This window comes from Lycorma delicatula, chromosome 1 (genome assembly GCF_047948215.1).
Source record: "Lycorma delicatula isolate Av1 chromosome 1, ASM4794821v1, whole genome shotgun sequence".
In the NCBI taxonomy this organism is placed as follows: Eukaryota; Metazoa; Arthropoda; class Insecta; order Hemiptera; family Fulgoridae; genus Lycorma; species Lycorma delicatula.
This window is the reverse complement of record NC_134455.1, coordinates 331,399,604-331,413,360: the sequence shown is the minus strand read 5'-3', so window position 1 is coordinate 331,413,360 and position 13,757 is coordinate 331,399,604. Positions and strand designations below refer to the sequence as shown.

Here is a 13,757-nt window from a genome sequence, read left to right as displayed (position 1 = left end):
TCGAAAGAAGAGATGGAAGGGAATATAGAACAAGAATGGCAAGAAGAGTGGGCAGAGTCCAGAGTGGGAGAATGGACCAGACGCCTAATCCCTAATATTAAAACCTGGAATAACAATAGACTCGGAGATGTCAATTTTTACATGACACAATTACTGTCGGGGCACGGCTCTTTCGGTCAGTATCTGTATAGGATGGGAAAAGAGCCACCCCGCAGTGCATCTATTGTCCAGTGAACGACGATGCCGAACATACGTTGTTCATATGTCCAAGATGGGCCGTTAACAGAGGTCAAATAGTAATTAATGGTCTTACACCAGAAAATCTCATAAACCGGTTGGGTTACAACAATGAGAACTGGGAATGGTTCCGCAGGTTCGCCGGGGAGGTCCTGCGGGCCAAAGAGGATGAAGACAGAAGAATGGGAGTATAAACAGTAGGGTAGGGCGGACAGTCACTCCATGGAGGGCCTGTACGCCTTGGTGTGTGGGTACCTGAGAAGGGGGTGAACTCCAGGGGAGTTTGAGTTTGGGTTAAAATAAAAGACCAAGTCCCGGTCGGCGGGGTCGTTCCTGCGGGAGCCTAGGCTCTTTGTGGGGTCAGCGCTGTCGATTAGAGGCCAAAGGCGTAAAGACCGAGTCACGGTTCCCTGCTGAGGCGCTGGGGGACGGTATAGCGACCTATAGCTGGGACCTTGGCTCTAAAGCGAGGGATTAGAGGCAAGCAATGTAAAACAAAAGATCCGAGACCGGGGAGGCCAACCTGCCGTGTCGGACGTATAGCCGGCGGGTGGGGGACGCCTCCTTTGAGAGTAAAAGGACACTCTCCCAGAGTATACTTAATTGGATATCCGATCGGGGAGAGTAGGAAAAAAAAATAAAAGAGGTGGAAGAATCCAAAAGGACATTAGAGCTATATTTTGATCCCAGAAGTAGCTGCTGTATTGGTCAGTAGACCAAGGGTCATTTGGGGTCTACGTCTGCAGGATTGGAAGGAGGTGTACAGATCAATGTCAGTATTGTGAAGAAACTAACACATTGGAGCATAGCTCTGTGCTCCAATGTGTGCAGAATCTCACTGTATGCAGAATCTAATATCGTTACTTACCACTTCATTTTTAACTTCTAAATTTTCTGTCTTATTCAAGTTGGTGTCTTCAATTGCTAAATGATCTTTTTCGATATCAAGTAGTTCCTCTTTCAGCTGTAGTAAATCTACTTGCTGTAATAAAAAACAAAAAAATGAAACATATTAACAATATTGATGATACTCATGTACCAAAAATATTTATAAAAAATGTAATTTTTGAAGCAGTTCTCTACTGAGAACTAACACATTGGAGCACATCTTTTTCATGTGTCCCAGGTGGAAGGAAGAATTGCCATGTGATGATTTGGACTCGCTTGGGGGTCATGCAGTTGATGCTCTTGTTCAGTGAGAGTTGGACCATGTGTTCACAGTGGTTTCTGGTGGAGCGCTCCACCAGAAACTACTAAAGGAAGAACATGAGGTGAGCAGCAAAGATGTCAGTTGAGGGTAGTGCTGGGCACCAGTCTGATTTTGCATTAATGGGTCTCATGCCTGTCTATTAAATTAAATATAAATAAATAAATTAAAAAATTTACCTCTTGCAAAAATTTAAAAACATACCAAATACAAATTATCCAGCCTTTGCTTGAGAATAAAAATGGAAAATTAGGCCTTAACAACAAAGACAATTGCAAAAATATAGGATGTACTTCAAAAAATTATTAAACTATATGAACCAGCAGTAAGATTTCATTTCTAAAATCCAACATGAACTAATTATACAGACGCCACCCATCTGCACAGATTACAGTGACAGGCCTTAACTGTCTATTTCACGACTCTAACAACATGACATCTATTACATTGATTGTGTCTAGCGGGTCAGTTACTGCTGCACACTTCTCATACTAAGCGGCCGATATGATGTTATACCATCAGGTAGTTTACCTAGTTTGATTGGTTTCAGCTATTCTCCATACATCGAGAAATTATTCAATGTTGAGAATAGATATACAGTAATAATAATTATAATAGCTGAACAAGAACTTTACGATGAGTGAAGTTAGCATTGTAGATAATTTATGAATTAGATAGTATGCAAACAATGAAGATATTGTATTTTAAAATTTAATGATAAGAAAATTAGAATTTATTTTGCAAAAGCAGAAAAATTTATTTGTTCTGAATGAATACATAAAAATGTTAAAAACATCTATTCATATGTTAAAAACAGCTGCTGGGTTGTGTATGAGATTTTTCACTCGTTTTCTTATTTCTGCATGCCAGCAATCTGTTAATTTTTTTCAAATTAAAAATCTTTTTGGGTGAAATTAAAATAATGTAATATTTATTCTTAGAATTAGGCTTCACTTTAACAAAGCAGTACTTGCTGATAATACTTCCTATCTCTATCTATACGATTATATGAAGAGGCAGAGTGTTTTCGTTTGTTTGGGATAAACAAAAGAACTCCTTAATCACTTTGAACCACATTTTTACCCACATTTCTCAGCATAACTGAGAAGGTTTTTAGATATGTTTTCAATCTCAAAAAAAAATGAGTATATATCTGTAGTAGTGGAGATTTTCCGGTTGAAGCACAATCTTTAATGAACTGTGAGTCATCACTGTGTGAGGTGAGGTTGAACTGAATGTATCATATCAGTCGACTGAAAATATTACAAAAATAATGAGTAATATTAAATTTTGAACAATTTCTTTCTGTTTAACAATAATGACTTTCCCTTGGGGTATGCATGTGAGGCTAGAGTGGTGAGGTATACGAACACCTCATGGGAGGCTAGCCCAATCATTACTATGAACTATTAACAAACGGGGTGCCCCTGGACCACATTTTTGGAGGTGCTCTTATATCAGAAAACAATCATCCGATTTTGAAAATTTAAACTGGGAATATATATATAGTTTGTCTGTTTGCTCATGCATCATGCGAGAGGAAGCTGACTGATTACTTTCAAATTTCAGAATACATATGTGTTACCCCATAGAAGGTTTTAAGCCATTAACCGAGGCCCTAGCTCCCTTGAACATTGAGATATTAAAAATATTCATTATTTCTTCACTCCCAAGATGGGTGAAGTTGTGAACTAAAGAAATTCATTAAGGAAAAGATAGATTTATTCTTCTACTTCATTACTGAATATTTCTGCCGCCATTGCAAAGAAATAAGTTATGCATTTTTCATTGTCAAAGGCGTGCGTACTTTAGTTACTATAGTTCCTATTACCTATATTTCATAATTTAGTTCCTTTTTCAGGGTTCTGTCCAACCTCATCATGTATGTTACAATATCCAATAATTATAAATACTTACATGACCTGGTAAAAATTCCTCCTCTTCTTCTGCCTTTATAGTGTGTACATCATTAATTTTAAGATTAATCCGAGGTGGAATGTCATCATTTAATGAGATCTCAGATTTCTATAAAAATAAGATGAAAAAAACCTTACAAAAATGTTGAAATTAATTAATATTCAATAAAATATCTTTTTTATTCTGACAAACTTAAATATACCATTGTAAATTAAAAAAATATTTAAAAAAATGTCTTTCAACCCATCAAAGACAGAAAAGAAGACACAAATTATTTAACCCCTTCATAGTTTTTGATGAAATAACTCATCAAATAACTACCCTGATAAGAATTTCCTTGACGAAATAATTCGTCATCCACTTTTTTGCTGAAAAGTGCCACTGATGAATTATAAATTGACCCATTTAATTGTGTTTGTTGATCGGTTACTGTAACATATGCGAGTCTAGTTCCATTTTTACTCTAATTTATTGCTGAAGCGGTAGTAGCATATTGTTTCTCTATTCTATATGTCCTAACAATGTATATTCATTATTCGAGTTATTTTTTACAAATAAATTAGTTGACATTCTTATGTCAAGCAGACTAATCTTTATGTCAAAGATTTCATTAAAAAAAAAATAACTACCAAACTAGTTTATGAGGTTTCACCTGTGGAAACAGACTGATAATTATGAGATGCTTTTGTTTGTAGCTGTATATATGCTATCAGGAATTACCTGAATGCTACAGACTGAAAGTTATTACACAAACAATCTCCTTTTTACAACTCTTGGATTTGGAAAAGTGTTAGCCCAAAGAATCAAACTTTTATTGTATTCCCTCAATTTTACTCATGATGATAATACTAATAAATCTCCAAAAAATAAAATCGATTATTGACTATCTTGTTAAAAAATTCAGAGATGTATATACACCAGAAAAAATTTTAGCAGATGATGAAAGTTTACTGGAAAGGTAGGCTAAATTTCATTCACTTTATTAGAATAAAATGAGCACACTTTGATATTAAGACATTTCAGAGCCAGAAACTGTATATATGGAAATAAAAATTGATAGCATATGTAGATGCAGGCACACAAATTGTAAAAACTCCTAATCATGGCTACATCACTAATATTGTCATTACTCTTTTTGAAACTAGTAACCAACTAGTAAACAATAAAGCTACCCCACGAACATCCACTTAAATGAGGATGATATGCATGACATGTAAACAATGTGTAGTCTTGTACACTCAGGTGTAACATTCCTGTGACATGGTTTATTGAGCCCCAACAATCAAAGTCTATAGGTATCCATGGTTTAGATTTTAATTGTCTATAAAAGCAACTAAAGTGCCTATTTGCAACTCAACAAATATTAGTAATAAAATATATATATATACATGTATATATATATATACCAACCTTTGTAAAACTGATTATAAAAGCAAATGTCTATATAGTGTATCTTTTGTTCTATATTACTATCTCTTTTTTCTTACACTGTACATTGTATTTTCATTTTTCAAATTTCTTCTTAATTTAACTGAAACACATTTACTTTTTATTTTTTTACTTATTGTATTACCCATTAAATATTGAATCACACAACCTTTTTTAAATTACCCCTTTCAATTATACAGATTTGGCCTTGAAATGTCCATCTGGATAATTGGTGTGCCACTGTATATAAAATCTAACACTTACCACTTCATTTTCAACTTTTAAATTTTCTGGTTTAACTAAGTTAAACTCCTCAATTGTTAGAGATGTGTTTTGATTATTCATAATTTCAAGCAGTTCCTCCTCTTTCAGTTGTACTGAATCTATTTTCTGTAATAAAAAACAATAAATAAATGCTACAAAGTAAATATGTTTATGATTTATTCTACAATTTATAAAAGTAAAAAAAATTGTATATGTAATTCGCTTATCATACACAAACAGCGCAGCAACAGTTAAATTATTATTAGTATTAGGTGACTTTACTGTGCCAGGTTTTGTATGGAAAACCTAAGAAATGTTTCTTTTGCTAAATGTTGCCATACTAATCTAAATATTAAAAATGCTGTTACTTACCATATAAATGGGTGTTGAAAACAACACTACCGTACAAGATGATGTTGTTTTTTACAAATTGTAAGCTTCTGCAATCAAATAATTTGTTAAACTGTTCGAGTAATTCTCATGATTTAGTTTTTCTAATCTTACTGACAGTAGTGTTAATATTGCTTACGGTGAAATTTTTTATCATGATAAATATAATTTATCACGATCATCAGAGATAATGTTACCTAAAATTTTGAAATCTAATTTTATTTCTCATAAATACTTAACAGATTATAAAAATATTCATCTTATAACAGTCAGAATTTACTAAATAAGAATATATGATAACATTTTCTCATAAAAATTGATTGTAAACAATATTAATTTTTTTTATCGCAATATAAGCATGAAGCTAGTGCATGGAACATGGAAATGTCACTTTATAGTGTATGAAAAATGTCACACCTAAGCAGGATTTGATATTGATCATGAATATAAATTTATTAATAGGAAGAGAGTTCTATAAGCTACAAAAACAATATAAATCTACTTTAAAATTAAATAAAAATGAATTTCATACAGCGATAAAGAGGAAAAAATAATGCTGAAGTGGCAATATAAACGACATATTTTCTGTTTGACAACGAAATTCAAATTAGACTGTGTAGAAGTAGTATGGAAAGGAAAGAAGGCGATGGTTCCAAATGTTGTCAAAGGGTTATTAAATATATATAAATGCTGTAATTGTATATGTTGAAGCCAAAATGAGAAGTTAATAATTCGCACTGTACTAAAATAACAACTGATTTTCCTTCTAAATCTGTAATAAATTTTTGAATTCAAAATTGTTTAAATTTGTTGTATTAAATAATTTAGAACTGAAAATATAAATGTAAATTTTTAAATTAAATATGATAATTAAAGTAAACAATACCTCAATTGACCATGCCGTTTAATTTCTAGTAGTATTGCAAATTATTTTTTATTATAATTATCGGAAGGCTGTTATTATTAGGGTTTGGGCCATAATTCCAACATTAACTGTTTAAAGTTCGTTATCAAATGTAATTCTGAAGGGTATACGAAACAAAAAAGTTACTACAGGGGTTTTAACTCGTTTTATTTCTATCGCGATTTTCCGTCCTTCCAACTTTCATTGCTCATAAATAAAAAAAAGCGTTGATGATAACTGATTTTCGCCATTATTTCCGGAAAACATTACATTAAAATGACGTATCGTTTCCTATTTAAAAAAAGAAATTGATTCAATATGACGGATCCAAGACAGCTGACAAAATATTTCAAACTCATCCATCAGAACTACGAAGATCCATCTTTATTTCTACCTTCTAATATTCCACCACGGTTCCAAAATAAAAAACTAGTTTCCAAACTTTAATTTTACTCCGTAGGGAAATGTCATCAGGCTAAGGAAAATAAAAACCGTTGAAGATGGAAAAGGAACGTAAACTAAACACTATATATGCTTGCAAAACTTATGTTACAAACTTCTTTCATTATGTCTGTTGAAAATAACATTTTTCTACGCTTCACTTTGTGTAATACTGAACGTATTTTAATGTATTAACCTAATTCTCTCGTAGATCTGTATTCCTGTTTGACAGAACGACCTTTAAATAACGGGATTATTTTCATACCGGATTTAGAATTGCACGAAAAAAGTAACCGTAGTTAAATTGTCTGTATGGAATCGCCTCTGATTTTCATTAAATCTGATACATAATCTAGCTTTGTTTAAGACGTAAGTTACGAGTTATAAAACAAATCTGTCGTAAGAAACCCCTTTCACCCTAATCAAATCCCTCATAATTCACATAGTACCCGCACACAATGTTTTGTTATTTCGCACTACACGCGTGTAATATACAGGTAAACGTGAAAGATCGAAATTTAAGAATGTCGACCGATATTTCTCTGGTGAATGTAGACACATACCAAATACCTCGGGTTAAACATTTAAATATTCACTGACATTATGATACATTCGGAATTTCACCGGTATATGTCGACAAACACAAATAAGCTGTGGCGGGGATTGAAACGATAACTAAAAATTAAAATAGAAAATTACCCGATAGCGATCTCTAAGGTTAACAGATTTCGAAATATCCTGGTAAAAAAAAAGGCTGTACTAAAAAAAGTAATAACCTACACTCGCTTAGCTCGCTAACCTGGTTTAATTAACGTTAAATATAATTGTTGCAATTAAAAACAATGGTTGGTTTGTATGTAGTTGGGGAGACCCAACTCGGTGTGGAACTACCGCAAAATAGAATTAGATTTAAGGGACAAAATTGAATTGTTTTGTTTTTCACCTGAAAAAAGCAATAAAATAGTTCGGAGAACCGTATCTGCAGTATTTATTCGGAAATCTGGTATACAATTCAATAAACTGGGGTAAAACCCTGTATTTTTGGTAAGACCTCCGATAACTTTGATAAATGAATAATAAACCGGTAAAACTTTTAAAGCATTGTATTCTGAAGAAGAAAAGAAACATTGTTGTTAGTTGAATCGAACAAAGAAAAACCTTTTCACTTCTCTTCACCAGTCGTAAATCGGAAACAAAGAATTTCAGGCATATTTTTATATTACATTTCTCCGTTATTTGCACGTGTAGAAAAGTTTATAATAGATCCGGCAGAACAATATGTACACCCTTTGAAAATAACAAGCGATTTTTACGGGGCTATTATCCTTTATATAACGGTACGGAATTTAATAGCAGTATAACTAAAAATTAAAACAGGTATACAAAATTAAAATATATTTTACAAACACAAATCCCACCGCCTACGTGAAAGATTTCGTCTACGCTAATTGAACATATTAGAATCATTAATAACAGACAAGAAGTTAAAAAAAGTATTAAAAATAGAATATACAGTTATTGCTTAGCATTTATTCTGTTACAAATTAACAGTTTAAAATATATTACGGTCATAACCCAAATCCATCATTAGAAGCAGATATACAGCTTGTACGAACGTGTAAAGGAAACTAATGGAAAAAAAACGAAATTTAAAATTCAACTAAAAACTAAATATAAATAAAGATTTACTGGATGTCCCACCTGACGTTTATATAATATAAAGACTGTCCAAAAACGAAGTAAAGCAAAAAATAAATACGATAAAGGAAAAGTTAATTTACTGAAAAACAGCAGAAATAGAAGCAGGACAACAAGTAAAATACATTTAACGACCCCGAAAGGTTAAACCAAATACAACAGAAAAATCCTCCAATACAGAAAATAATCTGCATTTAAATTCTCTTGCAGAACCTTCGTATTCCAAAACGGAATCCATTTCGAGCAGCTGAAATAAGAGATATAACTATTAATTCGGAAACGTCTCGACAGAATTAGATTCAACCAAATTAGAGGCCTCTTACCGTACATTTTTTCATTATAACAGATTTGGTATTAAATCGTTTATAAAATCTGAATAATATTTACGACTACGTATTAAATTGTTTTCATTATATCCGATTGTATAATGTAAGTGAAAATTGTCGTAAGTATAGACGGAAGTAATTGTTTTAAAATTATTAATCGTATGAAAACGTTAAGTACGAGATAAAAGAGGTATTGTTAACGGTCTCGGTTCGACTGTTGAATTCTTTACTAGCAATTTAGATGCATACGGTTGAGAAAAATATGAAAAATTGAGAATTCTGAACTGCCTGACCGCAATCGAACCCGGGACCTTCGGATAAAAGGGCGAGATGCTACCACAGGCCACGGAGGCCGGTAACCGTCGCTTAATATTCACGCATTTTTTTTTTTACTAGAGGGTTTTTTATTTACGAATTTTGATAATAATATAACATAATTCCAAGTCTAAACTGAAATCGAACCCAGAATTATTTACTGTACAAAAAGAACGGAATTCTGACGAACTTCAGACGCAACGTCACCCTCACTGCTTTAAAAATATATACGAGTAAGAGATTCCTCCATTTTTTAATTACGCAACAAACTTCGAAACTTAACAAAATATTTTTTTATCGCGGATTCATTATTTTGATTTCATCGACCGATAAAATGTACGGGATGAGTATTTTTTTCACAGAAAATTTACTCCATTAGAAATTGTTAGGTCAATTGACACCCTTAACTAACAGCCGACACATATAATACGTATTACAATTGAAACAGGAAATAATTTTTACTACTACCGTTCTGGTTGACAAAAAAGATGTACATTTCATTTTACATTCTCAGATTAAATGTATCGCGTAACCGACTTATATCCGAAACGTTTTGGTTCCAAATGCCGTTAATTTTTTACGTACGAAAATATTTATCTACTAGACCGTCATATTATTAAAAAAAAAATTAAGTTTGGGCATGAGCCTTTCGGCGTTAAACGAAAAAATAAATATCGAACTTGGATATTGTAAAATAAGAAAAGCGTTAAACAGGGTAACCAAGTCGGTTTTCCGTTTCTTATATATTCACATAAGAAATTTTATTATGTTGCATTCTTTTACAGATTTAATATTTTTCAAAAATGTTACCTTGCAGCTTACGTAAACGGATCGATTAAAAAAAAAGTAATCAAACCGTTACATACAGGTAAAATAAAATAAAAATACTAAACGACAATCGAAGTCGCTTAAATTTCCATCCGGTTTGCTCCATTCACGTATAAAAAAAGGTTACATTAAATATTCAAACTATTTATATTTAACAAGACCTCCTTGCAACAGATTGAGTAAGAAGACGCCAAAAAAAAAGTTATATGCATCGGGCCCGGTAAAAAAAATTACTATCGATGGAGACTGATTACAATTTTGAAAGTTTGATTCGTTTTTTGTAAAACGGCTAAAAAAAATTTAGACTTTCAAATTACTTTCCTATAATCTTCAATTTTATGATGGAACAGCCTGAGGGTGTAAATGCAGGAAAACGTTTTTGTGAGAATTAATTGAACGGCAGTCGATTAACCGGTTATTCTAATAATCATTTATCCAACATTGTATATGTCGTTTTCAATTTTTCTAACATCTAAGAATTTTATTACGACCAAAATCATTTTATAAAAAAAAATCATTATCATGGTCAATTATCCGGTGCCAAGCTGTCTATTAAAGAATTAATGTTTCATAACTTTACTTGTTGAAAAGATATTTAATTCGCAATAATTAAAATAGCGATTAAATATTTAAATAAAAATTTATAACGTTCAAATTTATATTTACGTTACAGTCGATTACCCGGTTCTTAATAGTAATTTATTCTAAGGGAATTATTTATATATAGGAATATTTTTATTTTAATGTTTTAAGAAATCGTTCATTTTTAGCACGCGACAGAATCGAGGCGCATTTTAATTACGTAGTGCTAAGCTTTCTATTAAACAAAAAAAAATTATTACATTTATTTTAACAATAAATTTGAAGTAACTTTCAGTTATAATAACTTCTATTCCCTTCCACAACATCGCCCACTCAATCACTCTCATTATCTCGCTGCGTGTGTGCGTGAGTTCGCGCTCGGGCGTGCGGGGGGGATATTTATATGTTTGTATTTTTTGTTTTAATTTTCTTGCTCAAAATGCATTTTAACAAAACCTTTGTTAAATTAACCGTTACAATTTTCGACGCTTTTTTAAATCTTTTAATGACTTTATTTCTTTTTATTTAATACGATACAGTGTGATAAATAGCTAAAAAATTAAAATTAACACAAGCTCGGAATCGAACCGAAATCCCGGTATCTAACCCTCTGATGAAATTACTTATTTTTAATTTATAACTCCTTCACGATTGCTTAATTACGCGTTATTGTTTAGATACGGGCTATGTATATCGGGTTATGTTTAGACTTATCAGATGTTGAGGAAGACAAACTTATGCCCGAAATTGAACCGAGGACCTTCAATATACTAGTCGGTTGTTCCACCGAATGAAATAATACCGCTGTATCCTTTTCGTTTAGAATTCATTTAAAGGGAAAAAATCGTTTTTATTTTTATAAACAATTAAGAATATAAAATTTTATCTTGAAAAAACGAGTACGTAGTTGAATTATATTACTTAAATTTTTAAAAAATTTCGAAGATCCGTTGATCACAAGAAAGTTTTTTTGGAATTTCTTTATTTCGCGCCGTTAGAGTTGCACGTAATGAACGAAATGAAATGATAATCATTTAAACACGCCGAACCCGATTTCTGAATCGAACACAGGATCTTCAGTACAACAGTCGATCGTTATAGAACCCACTACCAATGTGATTTTTTCTGTTAGATTATTTAAAAATCCATATTAATTGTCGATCTATATTTCATTTACACTATTATGTAAGTTATATGAAGGCACAGCTAGTTTATCATGGATAATCTCAGGATCTAATGGGCCGATCTCAAATAACCCTTCATTGTTTAAAAATGTCTTCCTGAGTGAAAGACCAATGAGAATTTCGTTACATTCTATTCTATTTAAAATACTACTCTTCTGCCAGTTTTTCTACAAAATCAATGCGCTTCGAATGTCTAAAAATGAAAAAAAAATTTTCGTGTATATTTGTGATGCATAATTCCTTCTTCATGTTAGTAGGTTGTTTGATACAGTCAACGTGATTTTTTGTGCCTCATAATAAATTTTAAAACAGAAAAATTCAATTAAAAAAATTAACGGTAAATATTTTTTTTAATGTTACGAAGAAAATTTAAACACAATAAATAATTATTTATTTATTTTTTTAAAATTAATGAGTGTAAACTGGGTTGTAACATTTTTAAATTAATAAATTATTTGAATAGATACATAAAAATAAAAAACATCTGCAAATTATCGTTTCAAAAATTGTAATAAAATAAAAAAAGTAATTAAAACTCACCTTAATCAGTAATATCGCGACAAAAAGAAGTAAACTGGATGACGTTCCCTCAAGTCAGTAACAGTCTTACAAATTGAGTCTACGAACACACGTATTACACTTTCCCGTACACTTTTGAGCACAACTGCGGGACACACATATTTCTCTGTCATCCCCCACTATGGCAACGAATGTCACGACATCTTTACCGTTACTTTTAAACAACAATATTATTCCATTTAAATTTTTTTCGCTTTATACGTTGTCTAATATCAAATAAGTTATTATCAATCTTGCGGAACTTATAATTACATTAAATATGAACGAGAATAAAAAACGAGTTATAACAAAATTTACGCTTATTTAATTACACCTAATAATCAACTTATTACGTAATCAAGCTCAACATACAATACATGCAAATGCAGACCCGGACACGCGCGCACATATAATCTTGTTATTAAGTATTATTATATTAGTTTAAATATTAAATCAGGGATTAAAAAGAAATAAAATTATTTTTTTTTAGATGCAGCATGACCTCCACGCTATTAGAGAAGCAGCTGCTTACCTGCTACAATAAAAGTTCCGGATTCGATACCCGGTTAGGATCTGGAAAATTTATATTAGCGCAGTCTCTGATGGCTTCAATAGTCATCAGTTCTAAAGAAAATAACAGAGCCGCATCTTTTATGATGCAAATTATAGAAACCACGAATGGTACGTAAGGAGGTAATGATTAGTGTTATTTCTAAATTTCATATCTACCCGACCATCATATTTCACGGTTAAGCCAGTCTACAATATACAGAGTGTCCTGTATAAAACGCAACCCAACCTTATTTTGGTAGGTATTGAAATAATAAATAGGCATGTGCAAATGTAAATGTAATTTTTATTACTACCATCCATTACCTTACATTTAGAATAAGTATTCGAAGTGGCCGCCATCTTCTTGAATACAAGCTTCAATTCTTTATACGGCGTTTCTTGGAACTTTTTTCAAAGTTTGTGGCTGGATATTTAATACAGCTTGTTCGATATTGACTTTCAATCGTTCAAGTGTTCGTGGTTTGTTGCTGTAGGCTTTTTCTTTGAGGTAACCCCGTACAAAAAAATCCACCGCAGTCAAATCTGGAGATCTTGGTGGCCACAAGCCTCGACCGATAACACGATTACCAAAGAATTCCTCGACGAAATCAGAAGTTGAACCTGCGTACCTGCGTAGTGCGATGTCGCACCGTCATGTTGTAGCCGGCAGTGTCTGAGTTCCTCTTCCAAGAGTGCGATGAACCGAAATAAAATATCCTGATATCGTTCTGGATTAATGGTGTACTAGAAAAGAATTGGACCGATTATTTTCTTCCGTGACATCGCGCACCACACGCCCGACTTCTGCGGGTGTAATGGTTTTTCGTGATAAAAGTGGGGATTTTCAGCGCTCAAAATTCTACTGTTTTGGCTGTTTACGTAGCCGTCCAAATGAAACCGTGCTTCGTCTGTGAAAAATAACAAAT

General features: G+C 32.3%; 1 protein-coding gene across 1 annotated transcript in view; it reads right to left on the bottom strand.

Annotated features, from left to right (window-relative positions):
• LOC142317882 (uncharacterized) overlaps positions 1-13,757 on the bottom strand; it is a 111,649-nt gene that overhangs the window by 45,141 nt on the left and 52,751 nt on the right. Inside the window, exons 9-10 of the mRNA XM_075354427.1 lie at positions 5,054-5,179; positions 3,362-3,469 (exon numbers count right to left, since the gene is read on the bottom strand). Coding sequence (XP_075210542.1) covers positions 3,362-3,469; positions 5,054-5,179 — 234 coding nt within the window. The remainder of the gene's footprint in view (positions 1-3,361; positions 3,470-5,053; positions 5,180-13,757) is intronic.